The sequence below is a fragment of the Pseudorca crassidens genome, chromosome 15, assembly GCF_039906515.1.
Source record: "Pseudorca crassidens isolate mPseCra1 chromosome 15, mPseCra1.hap1, whole genome shotgun sequence".
Lineage (NCBI taxonomy): Eukaryota > Metazoa > Chordata > Mammalia > Artiodactyla > Delphinidae > Pseudorca > Pseudorca crassidens.
In genome coordinates this window covers 16,062,265-16,082,360 of record NC_090310.1, presented here as the reverse complement: position 1 = coordinate 16,082,360, position 20,096 = coordinate 16,062,265, and the positions used below count along the sequence as shown (strand labels likewise).

Below are 20,096 nucleotides of genomic sequence, written 5' to 3'. Positions count from 1 at the left end.
ACAAGGCGTACTTCAACAAATCAATTTATTTGGTATTCAACCAAAGAAAAGCCATTTGCTCCAGTGCTGGAGGAAAACAGGCTGTGTTGATCTTCAGCACAGGTCACACCATTCTGTATTTAATGGGCAATTTAAGGGAACTTCAAGGATAAATTTGGTACCAAGGGACTGACTGAGAATTGGGCTCCGGTGTGAGCTGGAACTCCACTATATTTCCAGCAAAGCCTGTTTTCCAACCACAGAGGTATGTCTTGTCTCCCCCACTATACAATAAGTGCTGGGGAGACAGTGAAAACCTGTCTTCATGCAAAAAGCTTCTATTACCTTATTGGATTTCACAACTTTATGAGATACATGTAGTCAGGATAGGCTAGATTATGCTGCGGTAACACCCCCCCTCTGCTCCCCCGCCAAATCTCACTTAATACAGCAAACATTTCTCCCTCCTGCTGCATGTCTATTGCAGGTCAACTGTGGCTCTGCTTGGACATTTTTCTCTGGGACCCAGGCCAATATTTGAATATTGCTGGTTAACATGGACAAGGAAAAAGGATGGTGATGTCAGTCCGTCTTAGATTTCATTGGCCTGAATAGGTCATATATGTGGCCAAGCCCAATGACCATTGGAGATCTATGTGGAGACATCAAGTCATCAATTGGAAATGAGCTTAGAGCTCAGGGGTGACATCAGGGGTGGAGAAATGGATTTTTGAATATAAAGCCATGAGACTGGCCAAGAATGTAGCTGAGTAAGAGAACAAGGCTCTGGGAATTCCCCGGCAGTCCAGTGGTTAGGACTCCGCGCTTTCACTGCTGAGGGCCTGAGTTCAATCCTTGGTCAAGGAACTAAGACCTCACAAGCCTCCCGGCATGGCCGAAAAAAAACAAGGCTCAGAGTGATTCATATTTAGCGGCTGAGCAGAGAAAGTAGAGCTGGCCAAGGAGACTGAGACACAGCCAGGGAGGTGGATAGAAAAGTGCAGCAGGCTAGGTCATGGGAGCCTGGGGTGGAAGAGGGGTGGCCAACTGTGCTGAATGATGGGAGAGGCTGAACGAGAGGACCTAACTGCTGGGTTTAGCAACAAGGACATCACTGGTGATGCCGAACAGAGCCATTTCCATGAAGCAAGGGGTGGAGACAAGCTAATTGGAGTGGTTTGAGGAGATAATGAGAGGTGAGGCAGGGAAGCTGAGGACTTCGGCTGTGAGGGAGGACATGTGGCACCTGGAGGGAATGTAGGGCTGAGAGAGGTGGTTCTCCACGGGAGGGAGCAGAGCATGTTCATATACCGGCAACACCGATCCAGGAGACAGGGAGAAGCAGACGGTGCAGGAGAGAAAGGAGGTGGGGACGGAGGAGTGGACCCTGAGGACCTGAGGAAAAGGGGGCGAGCTGGGGTCAGCGGGACACGACCTCAGTGGGAAGAGGAGGGAGGACAGAGTCCAGATGGGGTCGTTTGTTACATGTGGTGCTGGAAAGGGCCTTCCTGCCCCATGTGCTTCTATTTTCTCAAAGAGGTGAGAGAAAGTGGGCAGGGGTGTGGGAGGTGGAGAGGAGAGGGGGTGTGAACAGCTGTTCTGAAGGGGATCTCACGCAAGCTAGACAAGCAGAGTCAGAAGCCGTTAGGTCTCTCAAGATTCGTTGCCGTGAGTTTCAAATGAGATCAGTCAGTAGGTGGGGTGTTCTTCCTCCAGGAACACGCAGCTGGTCAGGGAGGGTGGAGGGGGCAGTAGCTGGTTCAAGTCGGGATGGGGCTTTTTCCACTGAGCATCGTGGGGTGGGAAGAGGCGAGGAGTGAGGGAGGTTTTTTTTTTAATTGAAGTATAGTTGATTCATTTTAATTTTTTTAGCTCTCATTACTTATGATCACTCCTCATACATAATCTTAGGCAATCAGTCATGGGATATAATTTTTTAAACCTTTACCCTATTGCCCACCTACATCTAATCCAGCTTCCGCTCTGGCCACCGCAGGGTGAGCGAAAGGAGATTGCCATCCAAAGACATCTGGTTTGGAATACAGGGGGACAATCAAACATCCTCAGTGGGATGTCAGCGGGGATCTGCCACCACTCAAAACTCAGCCCTTATGTGGTCTTGAAATTATTCCTGGCTGCTCCGTGTAGGGGCAGATCTAGGCACAACTGTGTAGTCCGTGAAGTCTGGTTTCTGCACTTCTTCCGTGGCCCCCAGAGCTGCGCTGCTCTTCCCTGCAGCTGAGTCCTCCCCTGTGGCTTGTGCTTCACGGGCAGCTCTGAATCAATATGGTGTTAATTTCTGCTGTACAGCAAAGCGATTCAGTTATACATATATATGCATTCTTTAAAAATTCTTCTCCATTATGGTTTATCATAGGATATTGAATATAGTTCTCTGTGCTATACAGCAGGACCTTGTTAATACATCCTGTATATAAAAGCTTACATCTGCTACCCCCAACCTCACACACCATCCCTCCCCAACCCCCTCCCCCTTGGCAACCACAAGTCTGTTCTGTGTCCATGAGTCTGTTTCTGTTTCATAGGTTCATTTGTGTCCTATTTTAGATTCCACATATAAGTGATATCGTATGGTATTTGTCTTTCTCTTTCTGACTTCACTTATGATAATCTCTAGTTGCATCCATGTTGCTGCAAATGGCATTTCACTCTTTTTTATAGCTGAGTAGTATTCCATTGTATATATGGACCACACCTTTTTATCCAATCATCTGTCAGTGGACATTCAGGTTGCTTCCATGTCTTGGCTATTGTGCATAGTGCTGCTAGGGACATAGGGGTGCATGTAGCTTTTTGAATTATAGTTTTGTCTGGATATATGCCCAGGAGTGGGATTGCTGGACCATAGGTTAATTCTGTTTTTAGTTTCTGAGGAACCTCCAAACTGTTTTCCATAGTGGCTTCACCAACTTACATTCCCACCAACAGCGTAGGAGGGTTCCCTTTTCTGAGGGAGGTTTTGACTGAGAGTGAGTGAATTACACAACAGACGACAAAATCTAAGCTGGGCAAGATTGAAAGGAAAGGGGTGTGGGGTTCAACGTTGAGAAAGTGGTTGAGAACAAGGTCACTGAAGCCTGGAGTCGGAGGAAGATTTGTTGGAAGGCGAGGATGAGGCGGCAGGAGTTGATTTCAGAGGTGCCGTGGTTATTAGTAATGACAAGGTCAAAGGATGGCCACGGGAGCCATGGCTGAGACAGGAAGGAACTTACCCTCCATGGGCAACCTTACCTGCTGTCACTTATCCCCAGAGGCCCTTGGCTATAAACAGTGCTAACACAGCACTTAGCACATGCCAGGTGCCAGATGAAGAGCTTTAAATCAGTTACCTCTCCTAAGGGAAGATGTAGGGGATTTGTAGGGAGCAGGGGTGGATGAGCTGACCCCTTTGCCTATTCTATCCACACTGAGATGACACCACCAAGTGCTGTGAGCTAAAGACAGCCCCCCGCCCCAACCAGCTCAGACTTGAGTGGAGCTACTGGTCACCAATGCAACTCGAGCTGGAAGGAGACAAGAGCTCATGGGGCCAGGGCCCAGTGGGGGAAAAGGAATAAGACCCTAAAAAAGCTTCAACCCTGCTCAGGAGGGGGAACTGCTGGCCCATTTCACAGATGAGGAAAAGATCAGGGAGGTTGCATTCTCGTTGCACAGTTAGTACATCCAAGCTTCTCTCTCTACCCCGAGACTTTTTTGCTTCCTCAGCAGAGACCAGGCAGGCTTGGCACCTACAGCTGTACCTGGGTGGGAGGGCTGGTGCACCCTGCCGCCTCCATTTGTGTGCCCAGACTGATTGTACCTGGATCCGTCCCCCAAATAAGGGCTCCTCACTGGTCATGGGGGAGGGTGAGAAGGGGGCACCCCTTCCTCAATGCTCCGAAGACCCCAATTCAGAAGCCCAGGGAGGTGCTCCAGTTCCTATGGCCCTGGTGCAGTAACTTCCTCTCAGATCTGACACCCCCATCCGAGAAGGGACGCATGCACAGACACCACGTGCAGGTGTGTGATTCAACCAGCAGGTGGCGCCAGAGAAAGCCTCCCAAGTGCTGGAGGTGGGGAAGCCAGAATGGCTACACCCACAGCCAGAGGGTTAAGACTCCAGACCTCCCAGGCCAAGCTGGGGTCTGGGACGAAAGGGCAGTGAGAAGAGATGGCACAGGAACCATCCCAAGGGGTACAGGCCCATCCTGTCACCTGTGGCATCATCTCCCCCAGCTGGCGTCTAGGAAAGCTGACTGCCGAAAGGATGGTTGAGCCAGATTTGGGGCCCACACTCCCGTCAGCCTGACTGGGTTAGTCTTCTTCCTGCCTCAGTTTCCGCTCCACTTTACAGATGAGGGTAGCCTCTAGTAATTATCAAGATTTCAGGGGTATCTCTTCCCCACCACCATTAAACTCCCTTGTGATGCGGACTTACGGCAACAGAAGAGGGTTTAAATGCCCAGAAGGTTCCGTTTTATTTGGCAGTGCAGTAGGGAGCTAAGGCATGACCTGGTTGCTTCCAAGAGTTAGAGGGCCAGCAGTGGAGGGGAGAAGCAAGCCCTCTTGGGCACTGGGCGCCGAAGCTGCCTTCTTGGTTGTGGGCTGGGCCTCAGACCCGAGCCCCAGCAGACCCAAAGCTGTGTTGAAGAGGTTGATGGGGGCAGAGCCGTCGGTGATGAGGGCTGATTTCAGGCCCAGGCTCTGGAGCAGTTTTACCTGGAAGGAGCAAGAGGCAGGCGAAAAGATAGTCAGACCCTGGTCCCTTCTTATCATCCCCTCGGCCACCTCTCCAGGGTGGGCTGCCCCCCTCTCTGGTCTGACATTGTAGCCCAAGCCATCCTCATAGGACTAGTCAGTGACAAGCAAGGAACATAAGGGGAGCCTGAGGGTTGCATCCCCTCCGAGGCCTCGCGGGCCTGAAAGCTCTGGGAGCTTTCAGCCAGGTTGCAGCCGTCCAGTCCTTCCTATTCCTTAAATGCACCAGGTTTCATTCTTTGCACCTGGACCCTCTCCTGGGAAGCTCTTGTCGACTCTACAGAGCACTTAAGTATCCCCTCTTCGGAGGGGCCCTCCTTCCCCAGCTAACCTGACATGTCACCTCCCCCTTCACCATATCACCCTGTTGACTTCTTTCGAAGGGCTTGTCATAGACTGATGTCCCATCAGTTTACTGCTCTCGCAGGAGCTCCCACTCACTGAGTCTAGTGCTGTGCCTGATAGGACACCATGCTCGAATGACATAGGATACAGAGACAGTCCAAGTTACCACCTCCCCTCGCCCCTCTGTCCCCGACATTTTTCTAGGTGTTGTGTTTGCCTCCCCGGCTCTGCCTTCTTGGTTCCAAATATGGTCCCAAGACATACACACAAAGACATATACACACACACCCATGCCTGCACTCTCCCCCCACCTCACCTGCATCTCCGGTCCTGCCACAGCAAGGTCCCTGATGGTGCTGGGACCCAGGGCCTCCGTCATCTGCTTGAACTTCTTCACCTCTACCTCAGCCAGCTGCTGGGCCTTGCTCACCTCCAGCTCCAGCTGGGCCCGGGCATAGATCAGTTCGAGCTCTCGCACTTTCTTTACTCGCTGGAGCTCAGCCTCCTGGAAGGGGAAAACCCAGCATTCTTTTCATCGTGTGGCCCCTGGACATGTCCAGCAAGTGCCCCAGCCAGCAAGCCTGAGGGAATTCAGATGGAGGGGATGGAATGGTAAACTTACCATCAGTTAGGGGTGAACCCCGGCTATGCCACCTTTTAGCTAGTGACCCTGGAGCCCCTTAATTCAAGCCTCGGTTCCCTCCTCTGTAAGATGGAGAGAACTCATACCCTTAATGGGATTTCAAGCATTAAATAAGATCTTGCATGTAAAACACAGGCAATACCTAGCACAAAGTGGGCCAGTGTTGGAGCACATGTCTGTAAGATGGGCGTAATCATTGTCCTTACCTTCAAAGCAGGTATTAAGTGAATTGAAATAGGGCAAAAGACTTTGTAAACCACAAAATATTTGGACAGGGCTTTCTGTTAGGGTACTTGGTTTCCCACATGGCTTCAGGGACTGCAGCGATCGGGCTTCTTCCAGACCCCAAGGCCACGCCCTTCCACGGGCATCTCCCCCACTCACCGTCTCAATGGCCAAGGCCTCTGCCTTGAGCTTGGCCTGGAGCACAGCGCCTTCTCCCTCAATGCGCGCCGCCTCTGCTCGGGACTCGGCCTCTGCCTTGGCGGTCCCAGTGCTCTCCACTGCGGTGCTGGAGACGGCGCAGAGTCAGAGAGACCCAGGAGAAAGCCCAGCCCTGCCCTCCTCTGCCCTTGACTTATGCTACAGCAGCACGAGGACACCTGCGCACGCACGGACGCACACACACACGTGCACGCACGCACACACACACACCCCTCCCATCAGCTGCTCTTCCAAGACCCCCTGCCATCTTTTCTTCTAGTTCTGCACCCACCTCAGAGCCTCCAGCTCCAAGAGCTCCCTGCGAGCTTTTTCAGCTTCTGATTGGTCTAAGATCTTCTGTCTCTCAAGCCGGCCGCGGGCTGCTTGTTCTAGTCTCTGAGCCTCGTGCCTGGGTGGGAGAGGGGTTAGGTAAGACACTGGCATGGGGCCAGAGCTGGAACAGGCGCTCCAAGGGCAGGGACCACTGGCCCATGGGAGGCCCTTGACGTGCAAATGAAAGCACAGCGTGTGCACTGTGCAAGCCAAGTGTGATTCTAGGTGCAGGGGCACGTGGCTGTGACCGCGACTCCTGCTTTCACACGAGTTACTTTCCAGTGGGGAAAAAAGGACAAGTAAACAGGGATGATTTCAGACAGTGACAATCTCCTTGAAAAATGGGTGCTACAATAACATGACTGGGCAAAGAGGGTGCTGCTTCAGTTGGGGTAAAAAAGAAAAGGGCTCTCCGACGAGGTGACCTTTGGAGGCCAGAAGGAGGAGAGAACATTCTGGGAGAACATTCAGGGAGAACATTCAGGGAGAACATTCTGGCCAGAGGGAACAGCCAGTGCTGAGTTCCCACCCTGAAGAGCAGAAAGGAGCTGGTGGGCCTGGACCATGTGAGCCTGGGGAGAAGGCTGGAAGGTGAGGAGGAGGAGGCTAGGCTGGACCCCAGAGAGCCTGGAGGGCCACAGATACGAATCTGGGTTCCAGCACAAGCAAGGTGAGAAGCCACAGAAGCAGGGGTGGCATCTATTCCCACCTTAAGTAGCCCAGGCTATCTGCTGGGTAAGGAGGACAGCAGGCTGACCACCAGGGTGCTGTGTTACCCAGGTCCTAGCAGCAGGCTAGAGACAGGGACCCTGGAGAGCCGGGCCCACAGTGGGCATCGTGGAGAGCCGGGCCCACAGTGGGCATCGTGGAGAGCCGGGCCCCCAGGCCTCACTCACCTGGCAGCTGCCTCCTGGGAGTTGGTGGTGATCTCAATGGCCAGCTGGACGCTGCGCTGCAGGGCGTCCCGGGTCCTCTGGTCCACGGGCTCCACCGACTGCACATCCACACTGCTGACCACCAGCCCATTTTGGGGGAAGACAGCCCGGTCCCGGGGCTGGGGCAGGGCCATGCTGTCAGACCCCTTGGTTTCTGGTGTCTCAAAGCCAAAGACAGCAGTGCGAATGATGCGGGCTGAGTTCTTATGGAAGTCATCAAAGGTGACAGAGGCCACGGCCCCTCGCACCCGGGATGCGATGGCCTTGCAGGCATCACCCACGAAGTCGGGCACTGAGAAGAGCTTGGCCGTCTCTTGGGGGTCCTTCCGGTCACTCAGCTCAAAGTGCCTGTGAGCAAAGACAACTCTCTCACCTTCAAAAAGGACACTGAGGGCTTCCCTGGTGGCGCAGTGGTTGAGAGTCCGCCTGCCGGACAGGGGACATGGGTCCGTGCCCTGGTCCGGGAAGATCCCACGTGCTGCGGAGTGGCTGGGCCCGTGAGCCATGGCCGCTGAACCTGCGCATCCGGAGCCTTGCTCCGCAACAGGAGAGGCCACAACAGTGAGAGGCCCGCGTACCACAAAAAAAAAAAAAGAAAAAAAGGACACTGACACCCACCTTCTGTGGTTGGGAAGGGTCTCATGACAGAGAACGCTAATTAGCATCTGCTGTGTGTCAGGTGAAGTCCTAAGAAACTTACATATTCCCATTTTATTTGCTCAGCCGCCCTATGAGGTGGGAATGAGCATTACCCCCATCATAGACAAGGAAATAGAGGTCCAGAGAGGTTAAGCGACAGACCCTAAGTCACGCAACAGGTGCCAAGCCAGAACGTTGAACCCAGGCAGTGTGGCTCCAGGGTCTGTGCCCCCAAAGATATCAGCGCCCATCTGCCTTTGTCACAGTCCTGGCCACTCAGGCAAGAGGTGAGAAGCGCGTGCTTGGGAGTTGTCGAGTACCGCTTCTGCACCTGACTTACCTCCCCCAATCCTCATCACTGCCATCTGAGCTCTAACTATGGACCGGGCACAGTTCCAATTCTCACAGCATCCTTTCCACAGCCCCATTAGGTTGATGGTTATGTCCTTAGCGTCATTTTACAGACTGGGAAACTGAGGAAAGCACCCAATACTTGCCCAGGCCCACAGCTAGCAAACGGCAGGGCTGGGATGCACACCCATCAGCCTCAGAGTACTTGCTCTTGACCACCCGGCCACTCCCACCAGTTGGGTTTGATTCATCTTTTTAAACCTTGTAGTTACACGTTTGGCTGAAGTCACGCTAGGAGTTTAGCTGAGGAGTGTCCTCCTGCCGTTTCCCCCCACATTCTACCCCCAGGTGAGCCCTCATCTTTCCTGTCGCTCCCCCTGGGCGTCAGACTGGATTTGCATGAACCCCTGGGTTTCCTCCTTGACCGTGGCTTGGAGTCAGGCGTTCTGCCCTGATTGTGAGCTCAGCACTCGAGGCGGCATCTCTTCTCTTCAGGGTGCCCCCGGGGCTGCACCAGCAGGGGCCCTGGCCCTCCCCTCTGCCCCTTACCAGTTGTAGGCAAGCTGCAGCTGGAGCCTGGCGTGGTCTGCGGTTTCGATGGTGATGACGTCCGTGAAGAAGTCAGGCCCCAGCAGCAGGCAGAGCACGCGGCGGGCGTGGGGACACTTGGGTCGCCCAGCCGAGAGGGACAACACCGTGAACTGCTCCTCGGGACCCAGCGACACCAGCTCTGGCCCAAAGACCACGCTGCAGAGGGAGCCGGGAGTCAGAGGCCCGGAGAGGCCCTCCCGCCACAGCCCCACACGGCGCAGCCCCCAGGCCGCCGCTCACCGGGCTCTCTTCTCCCGGTAGTCGTACACCTGCACCGCGGCATTGTGGGGTACACGGTAGCTGACCACGTGGGTCTTGTTCCGGGGAGCGGAGGGCCTAGGAGTCTTGCATGTCTCTTTCTCACCCCTGTCCGCCAGAGGGTCCTGCCCCTTGTTCAGCAGCCCCTCCACCCCCGGAGGCAGCTCCTTCTCCCACAGGACTTCATCCTGGGTCAGCATGTAGGTGCTCCCGATCACAGCACGCACCTCGAGAGAGCAAGACGAGGAGGAATGTCACCGGCAAAGGGAGGAGGGGAAGAGTCCTACCCAGCATCCCTAAAGCGGAACTGGTCCAGGAGGTAGGACAGCATCGTGGTTAAATGTGGTCTCTGGAAGGAGGCTGCGTTCAAGGTCACTCTCTGCAAGTTCTTTCACCTTAGGCAGCTCTCTCACCCGTGTGCAAAAGGGACCTGATAGCGGCAACCTCACAGGGTAGAGGAATGAATGACATCTCACATGTCTAGTGTCAAGAATTTGGCGTATAGTAAGTTCCCGATATTATTTCTTCTGGAATCTTCCTTCATGGGGCAGCCTGGAGGGCATCCCAGGGACAGATGCAATCCTAGGAACTAGGTAGTACACACTAACATTTCCTAGGAGTCTGAGCTCTGCTTGTAGGTTGGATTCTTAAAGAGGTTGGAGATGTGGTCCTAGGTCTGACCAAGATCAAGGTTTAGGTGAGAGGCAGAGAGGAGGGATTCCACCAGGAAAAGGGTATGGGAGGGAGGTCAGGTCTTACTGTTCCTAGGCCACATCCCAGTCAGACCTTTATGCCGGAAGCCAGATCTGCACTGGGGACTAAGTTTCCATCCTGAAATCTGGTTCATCTTCTTGCTTGAGAGCTCTAACATTTGAAATTAGATATTTAAGACAAAGGGAAGGCAAAAACTCCAGAGAATGCCCTCATATTTAGCAGCCGGCTGGCTTGGATGCTACTAGCGACACTGTTGAATCCCTTCTGTCACCTCCACCATGCATCTCCCCACCAGCATCACCCACTTGCCCAGACCAAGCCACCACCAGGGCCACATGGCAGCGATGGCGCCCATCCCTCAGTGCTTACCCTTCCGGTTTTGACGTCCTGCACGTAGATGCCCTCGTTCTCATCCAGCGGGATGGCCTGACGCTCTTCTACCACCTCCACCTCGGCAGGTGGCACGTACTCCAGGGGTCCACGGATGAGCCAGCGGTCCCCCGCCTGGTGGGAGACCTTCTCCTCGCCCTCCCCCTCCTCCAGGGGCCGCAGGGCCCTCAGTAGCAGCCCCTGCTGTTCCGACAGCACGTATACGTTCTGGATGCCTCGTTCCAGCTTCTCCCCGGGCTGGAGGAAGAAAGACTTCTCTCCCTAGTGGGGAGAAGCGGGTCAGGAGCAGTCGCCACCCAGGGCTGTGGGTGCCTCTGATGGTACCTCCTTCAGCTCCATGTGACCATGGGCTTGTGCTGAGGACAGGAGCCCCCAAAAGCACCCTCCCCACCCTTACGTCATACAATGAATCATTATCTAGACTGTGAGGCACTCTACAAATGCCTGTAGATCTGGTCAGACCTGCCCTGGGACTTCCCTGGTGGCGCAGTGGTTAAGAATCCGCCTGCCAATGCAGGGGACACGGGTTCAAGCCCTGGCCCAGGAAGATTCCACATGCCGCGGAGCAACTAAGCCTGTGAGCCACAACTACTGAGCCCGCATGCCACAACTACTGAAGTCCGTGCGCCTAGAGCCCGTGCTCCACAACCAAGAGAAGACACCGCAATGAGAAGCCCGCGTGCAGCAACAAAGACGCAATGCAGCCATAAATAAATACCTTGATAAATTAAAAAACAAAGAAAAAACCTGCCCTGAAAAGTTCTGTAAACTGTCAAGGTCTGGGTTCTCACAAGCTCAATAGTTAAGAATTAACCTATTATTGCTTTATTTCTCCCATGCTTTGTTGCCTTGGGATGGTGTAGTCCAGAGTTGGTAATCTCTGATCTTTGGGCCAAATCTGGCCTGCTGCCTAGTTTTAATATATAATATAAATACATATATGTGTATATATATATATTTGATATAACCCACATATTATAAAATACACCTATTTAAAGTATACAATTCAGTTGTTTTGGAATATCCAGAGCTGCCCATCATCACTACTCCCTAACCCCAGAACATTATCGTCCTGAAAAGAAACCCTATATACACAGTAGCAGTTACTGCCCAGCCCCACCCCACCCACTACCTATTCTGGACATTTCAGGTAAACGGAATCATACAATATGTGGTCTTTCACGTCTGGCTTCTATTGCCTAGCATGATGCTTTCAAGTTTGTCCATGTTGTAGCACATATTAGAACTTCATTTTTGATTTTTACATTTTTGAATTATCTCAAGAACATGAGTGCCCTCAACCCCAGAAAGATTACCCATCATTCTTTTGACTGATATTCCACGGTATGGATACACCATATTTTTCATCCATTCATCAGCTGATAGACTGATGGGTTGTTCCTATTTATTCTACCTCCTGTTTTTGCAAATAAAATGTTACAGGAACACAGCGGCAGTGGTTCGTTTACAAGCCGTCTACGCTGCTTTCACGGCACAACAGCAGAGTTGAGTAGTTGCAACAGAGACCATATGGCTCACAGAGCCTAAAATACCTACGATCTTCACAGGAAAGGTCTGCCCAGCCCTGCTAGTCCCACATATAGTTCAGAGAGGGGATGAGGTAGAGGATGCGGAGAAGGGTAAACCAAGAGATTTGTTTGACGCAGGATGACAAAGTTTCCAGAACAGAGGGATGTGAAATATTAGAGGGAGTTTCCAGGTTTACAGACACAGTGCAGGGCCAGGGAGGCACTCACAAGAGAGGCCATGTGTGACCTCACGTCAGGGATGCCAGAAAGATCAATGAGACAGTGTCTCAAGGGATAGAGACAAGTGTGCACAGAGGCAGCAAAAACAAGCTTGGTGTTTCTAGAACATGTACCGAGGGTGGGAGGAGGGCAGGGACTGGGGTCCAAGGGCCTTAGGCCACTCCAAAGGCATTCACCTCTGGGTGACGTGGAGACACTCACCTTGACCACACGCTTTTGCCCCAGCTGGTTTTTGCCATCTGGTCCCACCGGGTCGAGAATCACACAGTAGTTGTGGGGACCCAAGGTGGTGATGGACACGACCCCCATCACCTCCTCATAGACATCTGGTACGTGGGCGTCTGTGTCCTGCGTGGTCACCAGCCACTCCTCCCCAGAGCGGCGGGTCACTCCCCTGAAGTCTCGGAAGTTCTGCCGCGCCCGGAGGTGCAGGGCTGTCTGTAGAGCGAGATGTTGGGGGGTTTGAATAAACCCACCTCTAACTTCCTTGGGGGATCTGGGAACCCTACTGGCCACTAAATGATCCAGGTCTAAGTGACAGTGTCTACCAATCCAAGAGGACTTCTTAAACCCTTTCAGGTGACCCAGGACACTCCTCAGGTGATCTTATTTTCACATTCTCTGACACCGTTCTCTGCCACTCTGAGAGTCTCCCACCCAGGGTCCTCCAGAGCACAAACCTTTTCCGTAAGGATCACAGCATCCACCACATCGAGAACCTCCTCAAACACTGCGGGAAGGTACGCACCCACGGAACGGACCAGCCATTCTTCTCCTGGGCCAGGGGCAGAGAGGCAAGGGTCAAAGGTCACCCAGCCTGTTCCCCAGCTGCCCCTCCTGCAGCCTAGACAACAGGGGACCCGCAGAATTTTGTGGGCCACTTTGAGATGCCACTGCCCCTATGCTCAAGGCCTGACAGGAGTCATTGTTTTCCTTTTTTGAGGCCAGAGGAAGACCAATCCCTACCTCAGAAAGATTAAAAAAAAAAAAAAAAAAAAAGCCCTTCCAAGTGCCCAAGTTGCTACATTCCAATACTCTGCTAGGCCTTCTCTAAGCTCCAAAGACAGACTTTTTTCCTTCCCCTAAAATGGGCAGAACTGCCTCTATTATAGCTGCAGAGGTCATTGAGCCTACTGGAGAAGCAAGAGTACCGGGGGGAAAGTTCCTATCTGGCCCTTCCTGGCCATAAACCCAGGCCTCAGTGATGTCATATGGAAAATGGGAGTCGTGGTGCCTCAAGGTTGTTGGGGGACTAAAGAAGTTGCCGTTTGTAAAGCATTTGAACCGCACCTGGCTCAGTAAGCACGGCCTTTGTGAAGACCTCAGTTAATACATCACATTTGTCAAACACAATTGCTAGTTGTATATGAACACCTGCTTTGCTGACCTAGAAACAGACATGGCCGCTGCCCCCAGCCCATGGTAAAGGGTTGGGGGGAAGGAAAAGCCATGTCAGCATGATCGTGATCACAGGATCCGGGTACAGCCTCCTGAAGTGGGTGGGGGAAAGCAGCAGGGGGCAGCCCAGAAGAGCTGGCAAGAGATACCAGGGAAATATTTCCTCCAGGCTACAAGTGGCTACCCCCAAACTTCCCCACTTCCCCTGTGGTCAAGGCACGGCCTGCCCCCCCTGCCCCCCGTCAGCATCCCTTCAAGACCCCACCTGTCACTCTCTCTTTCCCCTCCCGGTCCCAGCATTCCTTGCGGGCCCTCAGTCGCAGGGCCTGGTTCTGCTTGATGACTGTTGCCTGAATGATCTCCACAACCTCCACCTCCTTCCGGGGTATATACGTGCCTGGGAAGGGAAGATGAGATGGGTGTTGAAGGTCAGAATATATCAGTGCTAGAATGGGAGGGCAGGAAACCTCTGACCCTGAGCCGGCTGGAGAGGAAGTACTTACCAGGTCCTTCAAATAGCCACTCATCTCCTGCCACCACCTTGTCTCCGTTCTTATCCTCAAAATCCAGCAGCGCCTTAAGATGGAGGGCGGTGTTAGGCAGAACCACCTGCAGTGGGGTGATGTCCTAATAGGGGAAGAAGGGGGGTCGCGAGGTATTCAGAGCTGGGACCCCTGGAGTCAAACCTGACACCGTGAAGGTCAGAGTCCACAGCATCAATCTCTCCATGTCCCAAAATAAGACTCCGAGTGGAATGTACAAGGTAGGTGTGGCCCCCAAGCCATCTGGTCTGAAGAGCTAAGATGGAGTTGAGAGCAAGAGGCTGTCACTGCTGATGGGCCAAGAACACACCTTCCTCTGCAGAAGTGCTCAGATCTTGTTATGAACTAGAAATCCAGGTGGGAAACTGGGTAGAGGGCTTGATGGGAGATGTGGGAGAAACATCTGAGAAGCTGAGTAAGTGAGCATCTCATGGCCCAGTGTGCACTGGGGCTCTCAGGAAGTATAGGTGGTGGGAAGGTATAAACTTCTATAACAGGCACATTTGAAGCATGAAGCTTTGTTTTCAAGGTTGCCTCATGGTCACAAGACAGCCATTGTACTCCAGCCATCACATCTCCTTCCATCAGGAAGGGGGACCCAGCCACAAGCTGCCAAACCTTTTGTAGAGGTTTGTACAAATATTTTCTACAAATAGGATTTCACTTGATCTTTGATCCGAGGGAAGCAGGAAGGCAAGGAAAGAGGCTCATAGAGGCTAAGGGACATGATCAAGGTCACACAACTAGTAAGAAACAGAATCAGGATTTGAAACTCAGCCTTATTAAAGGTTACCTGCCACTCCTTACTCCAACTAGAGTAGCCCCCTGGGAGGAGAAGCTCAGATAACTACTTCATCCACCGACCACACTCTGGGTTGGAGAGGCAGAGCTGGACGTTTACTGCCCGGGCAAGCCTTTGCCTGGACATCTTCTATGCACACAGCGCTCGGCTGGTTGTGGTGGAGTCAAGACATACCCCCATCTTCGTGGAGTTGAGGTTCCAGTGGGTGATAAGACAAACACAGACCAATGCCTCCAAGCAGACTGTGGACCGGGTCAAGGGGAAGAGGTTGCAGAAGTCCAGGTGAAGAAGTTGGGAAAGGCCCTCAGAGAGTAGCATTTGAACTGGGGCTCAGAGGAAGAGCTGGTTTTTGATATAAAGGTGTAAAAGGAGGAGGAGGAAGGTGTGAGCATTCTGGGAAGAGCATGTAGTCCAGTACGGTTTTCATTTCTCACATCTACTCCATCGTCACTTCCTGTCTGTCCACTGCAAATCCAGGTCTGCCTTTATCTATCCCTGCCACACCCTCACCTAAGCCGCCAACACCTCTCGCCTGGATGATGGAAATATCTTCCTAACTGGTCTCCTGGCTGCCTCCTTTGTCTCCTTCCAGTTTGCCCCGCACACTGTTACAGGCTTTCAGCTTGAGTGACTAGGTCCAGTCGTATCACCAAGTGAGACTGGGAATATGGGACAAGAACAGATTTGGGGGTAAGGGGAAGTGTTAGGCTTGGATAGCCAGCATGAGGCGACTGTGGGACATCTAGGAGAGGGCTTCCTATAGGCAGCTAGGGGACTCACAGCCTGTAGTTCCCAGCTAAGGTATAGAGTTGGGTGTCTTCAACACAGATGAAGTGATCAGGCCATGAAAAAAAAAAAAAAAAAGAAGGCACAGGATATTCAGGACAGAACCTGAAGGCAGAGGGGACGGGGAGAAGATGGAAAATAAAGACATCCACAGAGTAAAACACAGACAAGTTTTAGTAAGAGGGCAGATCAACAATGGACATGGCCGAGAGGGTCTGTGAGACACAGAATGATAGTCCACTGGGCCTGCACTTAGGATGTCTTGGGGTTTTGCCAAAGTGGGGTCAGCGGAGGTAGGGGGCCAGATGCAGGGGCTTGTGAGGCAACAGGGCAGAGAACATCAAGTACAAGTTGTCAAAGTAAATAGGAAAGATTGTAAAGCAACTATATCCCAATTAAAAAAAAAAACTAAATAGGAAAGAGAAAGTAGATAGCTAAAAATTAGATTGACAAGGCCATTCATAAAAGCCCATACAAATTTAGTGTGCATATCCTGGGACCCAGAAATTCTTATTAGTTTCTACTCTTAAAACAAAAAAGAAACTAGGGCTTCCCTGGTGGCACAGTGGTTAAGAATCCGCCTGCCAATGCAGGGGACACGGGTTCGAGCCCTGGCCCAGGAAGATCCCACGTGCCGTGGAGCAACTAAGCCCGTGCGCCACAACTACTGAGTCTGCGCTCTAGAGCCTGCGAGCCACAACTACTGAAGCCCACGTGCCACAACTACTGAAGCCTGCGTGCCTAGAGCCCGTTCTCTGCAACAGAAGCCACCTCAATGAGAAGCCCGAGCACCGCAATGAAGAGTAGTCCCCGCTCGCCGCAACTAGAGAAAGCCTGAGCGCAGCAGTGAAGACCCAACACAGCCAAAAATAAAAAACAAATAAATTTATAAAAAAAGAAAAAAAAAAGAAACTAGCATGCACAAGGGCACACACACACAAGGATATTCACCACAGCACTGTTTTTCCTTATAAATTGGACACATCCTAAATGGTAACTCAGGAGAAGGGCTGAACCTCTATCATATGGAATTACAAACAATTAAACAAGAAATGACTTATGCACAAAGATGAGAAGTTCATTCAAAATACACTGGCAAGTGACAATGTGCTAGCTCTTATGCAAATAAGTTATAACCAATACTTTTTTGGATACACACTTACATGGATGCACAGACGTATCTGGAAGTGTATACCCTGAATGGATGACAGTAGATACCTCTGGGGATGGAGAGCAGATACTGGTGGTGGAAGTCAGAGAGGACTTTACAGTCTCATGAATGCATTCTTTAGATGAAAAGTGTGAACAAGTAAGCCTTCAAGGCCAGAAAAGGATGGAAGAGGCAGAGCACGTTTATTGGCCAAGAGAAAGGCACCAGTAACAGAAAAGTTAAAGGCAGGAGAGAGAAGCTCTAGGTGGGGATAAGATCAAGAAATAGAAGGATGCATCTTCCTGGGTCCACGGATGGAGGGGAACCTCCTAGAGGCTCCAACAGGTAGAAAGGAGACACAGGGAAGGAAAGGGGACACAGACCCAGATCCTTCCAGATGGCCTCAATTTCTAAGTAGGTGACCAAGTTGTCTGAGAGTGAGAGAGCAGAAAACAGGAAGAGAGCCGAGAATGATCAATATTTAGAGGCAGGCAGGGGGGAAAGGAAAGGAGAGAAAGCTGATTGGGAAGGAAACATTAATGAGCAGGGCTTGGGCTGGAATGAACCACTTATCCCACTAGCTACTTATAATACTGTTGGGGTGGATCTACCTGAGTGAGAGGACAGAAAGATCAGGCGGGGGTAATACCGCTCGAGGACAGGGTGTGGGCGCAGGTCTAGCACACGAAGAGCGTGTGTTAAAACAACAGGGTTCCGCTGGGGTAGGGAGAGACCAGGAAGAGAATCTGAGGGACAGGAGAGAAGTGGGATTCAAAAGCCTGGAGGCAACATGACAGCACAGGAGGACTAGGAAGGGGAGACTGATGGTTAAGGAGGAGCTGGGTTTAATTTCAGAGGCGGGGCAACAAGGACCTACTGCATAGCACAGGGAACTATACTCAACATTTTGTAATAACCTACAAGGGAGAAGAATCTGTAAAAGAGTAGATATATACGTATGTACAACTGAATCACTGTGCTGTACACCTGAAACTAACACGACACTGTAGATCAACTTTACTTCAATAAAAAATAGAAATATTTTAGCTAAAGAAAAAACTTCAGAGGTGGGGCAGGTGCGGGAATAAACCACCCAGTCCAGAGTGGACATGGCACTGGGCAGGACTGAAGCAGAAGATGTGAGGGTCAGACTTGAGGTCAAGAAGGCCAAGATGTTGACAGGGTTATCGCATGGACATTAGTGAGGCTCCCAGGAGGGCCGGGGAAGGGAGGCCCGAGCCAGGTGGCGCCTCAGTGAAGGGAAAGAAAGTGGTGTGGGTAGGGGCCAGTGCCTCCAAGGAGGGCGAGTGCCGACTCTCTGGTAGAAAAGGAACATATTGGTGGCACTGGGCTCAGAGGAAGGGAAGGCCCTGCCCTCCTGGCCTGGAGCACGTGGGGTCTGAGAATAAGCCGCTGTGAGCCAGGGCTGCCGGGGAAGCAGAGGTTAAAGAGGCAGCGATGAGGGAAGTTCTCTCCACCCTAGGGAGCTTTTAAATGCTGGTGCCCATCCCCCAAAAAGGGGGGGTGCTTTCCCTGGCTGTCCAGTGGTTAAGACTCCATGCTTCCACTCCAGGGGGCACCGGTTCCATCCCTGGTCAGGGAAATAAGATCCCACATGCCACGTGGCCAGAAAAAAAGAAGTCTGGTTCCAGACCACCCCCCACAGTTCCCTCCAAGAGAGGGATTTAGTTTGTCTAAGGCAGAACCTGGACGTGGGTGATTTTCAATTTGTGACAGGTTGGGACTTCATAAGAGTTGCAAGAATAGTACAAAGAATTCCCTTACCCCCTTCACCCCGATTCCTTAAGGGTTAACATCCGAATCCTTCTTCATCCCTTAGTACCTCCACACACATTTTCCCCAAAGTGCCCGCAGCTAAGTGGACAGGAACGCCTCAGAGCTCCCGGGTCACGCTCCTACGCTCCCAGGATCACGAAGCACTGCTTAGTAGAGGAGCCCAGAGTGAACAGTGTAAAACGGCAAGGAGGTGAAGGTAAACAAACGTTATAGAAATGAAGGCGGGGTGCCCTCGCACTCCGGCCCAGGGCCTTAGGCAACATGGACGAGGGCCTGGCTGGCACTACAGGTCCGCGATGGCTTCCCCGGGAGTGGCCACAGGCGTCCCGAGCCTGGGCCTCACCTGCTCCACCACTGCTGTCACCGCCCACCGGCGTCTGGCACTGTTTGAGAGAATGAAACGCTTACTCTTGGCACAAGTCATTTAGTGTCAGACTGGCCAGGAGCTTCAGGCAGGCTCTGGAGCCTGGAAGATTAGGTCCGGAGATGGGCCGACAGCTCTCAAAGGTCTGACCTGGGCATGTGAAGAGGAAGGGGATGTTTGGGAAGGTGAGTGGAGGGGCACCAAGTCAATTCTGTCCCAGTGAGAACCAGCAAATGTCACCTCCCACCCCCTCCCACGGCCCCAGTTTGTTTTCCCTCCAGAAAGCAGTGCTGAGCCCTAGGTCAAGGTAGCAGGACAGGTAGAGTGGGTACAGGGAAGGTGAGCAGGTACCTTTTCCAGCACCTCCCCTGGATACAGGGGGAAGGGGTCCTGGGCCAGCCGGATCTCTAGGTCAGCGTGGCGGAGCCGTACTTGTCCCGTGACGTCAAACAGCACGGCGTTCTGGGCGTCCCGGGCCACCGGGTTGGTTACTGTGCAGTAATGGCGTGGGGGGATCGTCACCATGTGCTTGGGGGCAAACAGGACCCTGTTGGAGAGTGAGAAGCAGTGTGAGGACCCAGGGGACCCCCCGTTCCTATTCCCGAAGGAGGCGGCGAATGGGAAAGAAAGCTTCCTGTCACCCAAGCCAGAGAACAAGAAGGAGGAGATGGATGATCATGGCAGCCAGGCTACCAGGTCCTCCTTGGCCCCAGGTGCCCACATAGCCCGGTCCCAACACCAACCTCTCATTGTCCTGCCGGATGTAAGTCTTTGGCCCGACCTCCACGCGGGACACGTTGCTGTTCTGGTCCAGCACATGGATGTAGTGGTATGGCGGGATGCGGATGATGGACTCTTCAGTTGCCATGGTGACTCCTGAGCCCAGGGAAGCACAGAGTGTGAAAGACAGATGGGGAGAAGACAAAAGATGAGTCCAGGGGGCTTGGGATGAGGTGGGCATGAAGACTGGCTGGCGCTGGGGAAATGGGCCCTTCCTCCTCCGGCTCAGATTATGCCATCCTTCACTGTCCCCACACCCATCTGTTCCTTTCTTCCCACCCAGGGCAGCCCATCCAGACCTCATCCCTGCCAAGAGATGCTTGATGCAGTTAACCACAGAAGCCCAGGG

General features: G+C 52.5%; 1 protein-coding gene across 1 annotated transcript; it reads right to left on the bottom strand.

The window, feature by feature from the left end:
• Nucleotides 1–4,432: 4,432 nt before the first annotated feature.
• MVP (major vault protein) lies at nt 4,433–19,837 on the bottom strand. The gene is made up of 14 exons (XM_067706171.1): nt 19,711–19,837; nt 19,319–19,514; nt 14,030–14,153; nt 13,792–13,923; nt 12,809–12,903; nt 12,330–12,566; nt 10,339–10,620; nt 9,238–9,482; nt 8,956–9,153; nt 7,378–7,764; nt 6,441–6,557; nt 6,110–6,236; nt 5,399–5,587; nt 4,433–4,698 (listed from the first exon to the last, which is right to left on the bottom strand). The coding sequence occupies exons 1-14, from the start codon at nt 19,833–19,835 to the stop codon at nt 4,480–4,482; spliced, it is 2,673 nt and encodes an 890-aa protein (XP_067562272.1). The 5' UTR covers nt 19,836–19,837; the 3' UTR covers nt 4,433–4,479.
• Nucleotides 19,838–20,096: the final 259 nt, after the last annotated feature.

Coding starts and splice junctions, on each gene's coding strand:
- MVP (XM_067706171.1), bottom strand. CDS start 19,835: ATGGCAACTGAAGAGTCCATCATCCGCATCCCGCCATACCACTACATC. Junction 14,154..19,318: donor CAGGGGAGGTGCTGGAAAAG/GTACCTGCTCAC, acceptor TTCCCCTATTAG/GACATCACCCCACTGCAGGT. Junction 9,154..9,237: donor TACCGGGAGAAGAGAGCCCG/GTGAGCGGCGGC, acceptor CTCCCTCTGCAG/CGTGGTCTTTGGGCCAGAGC.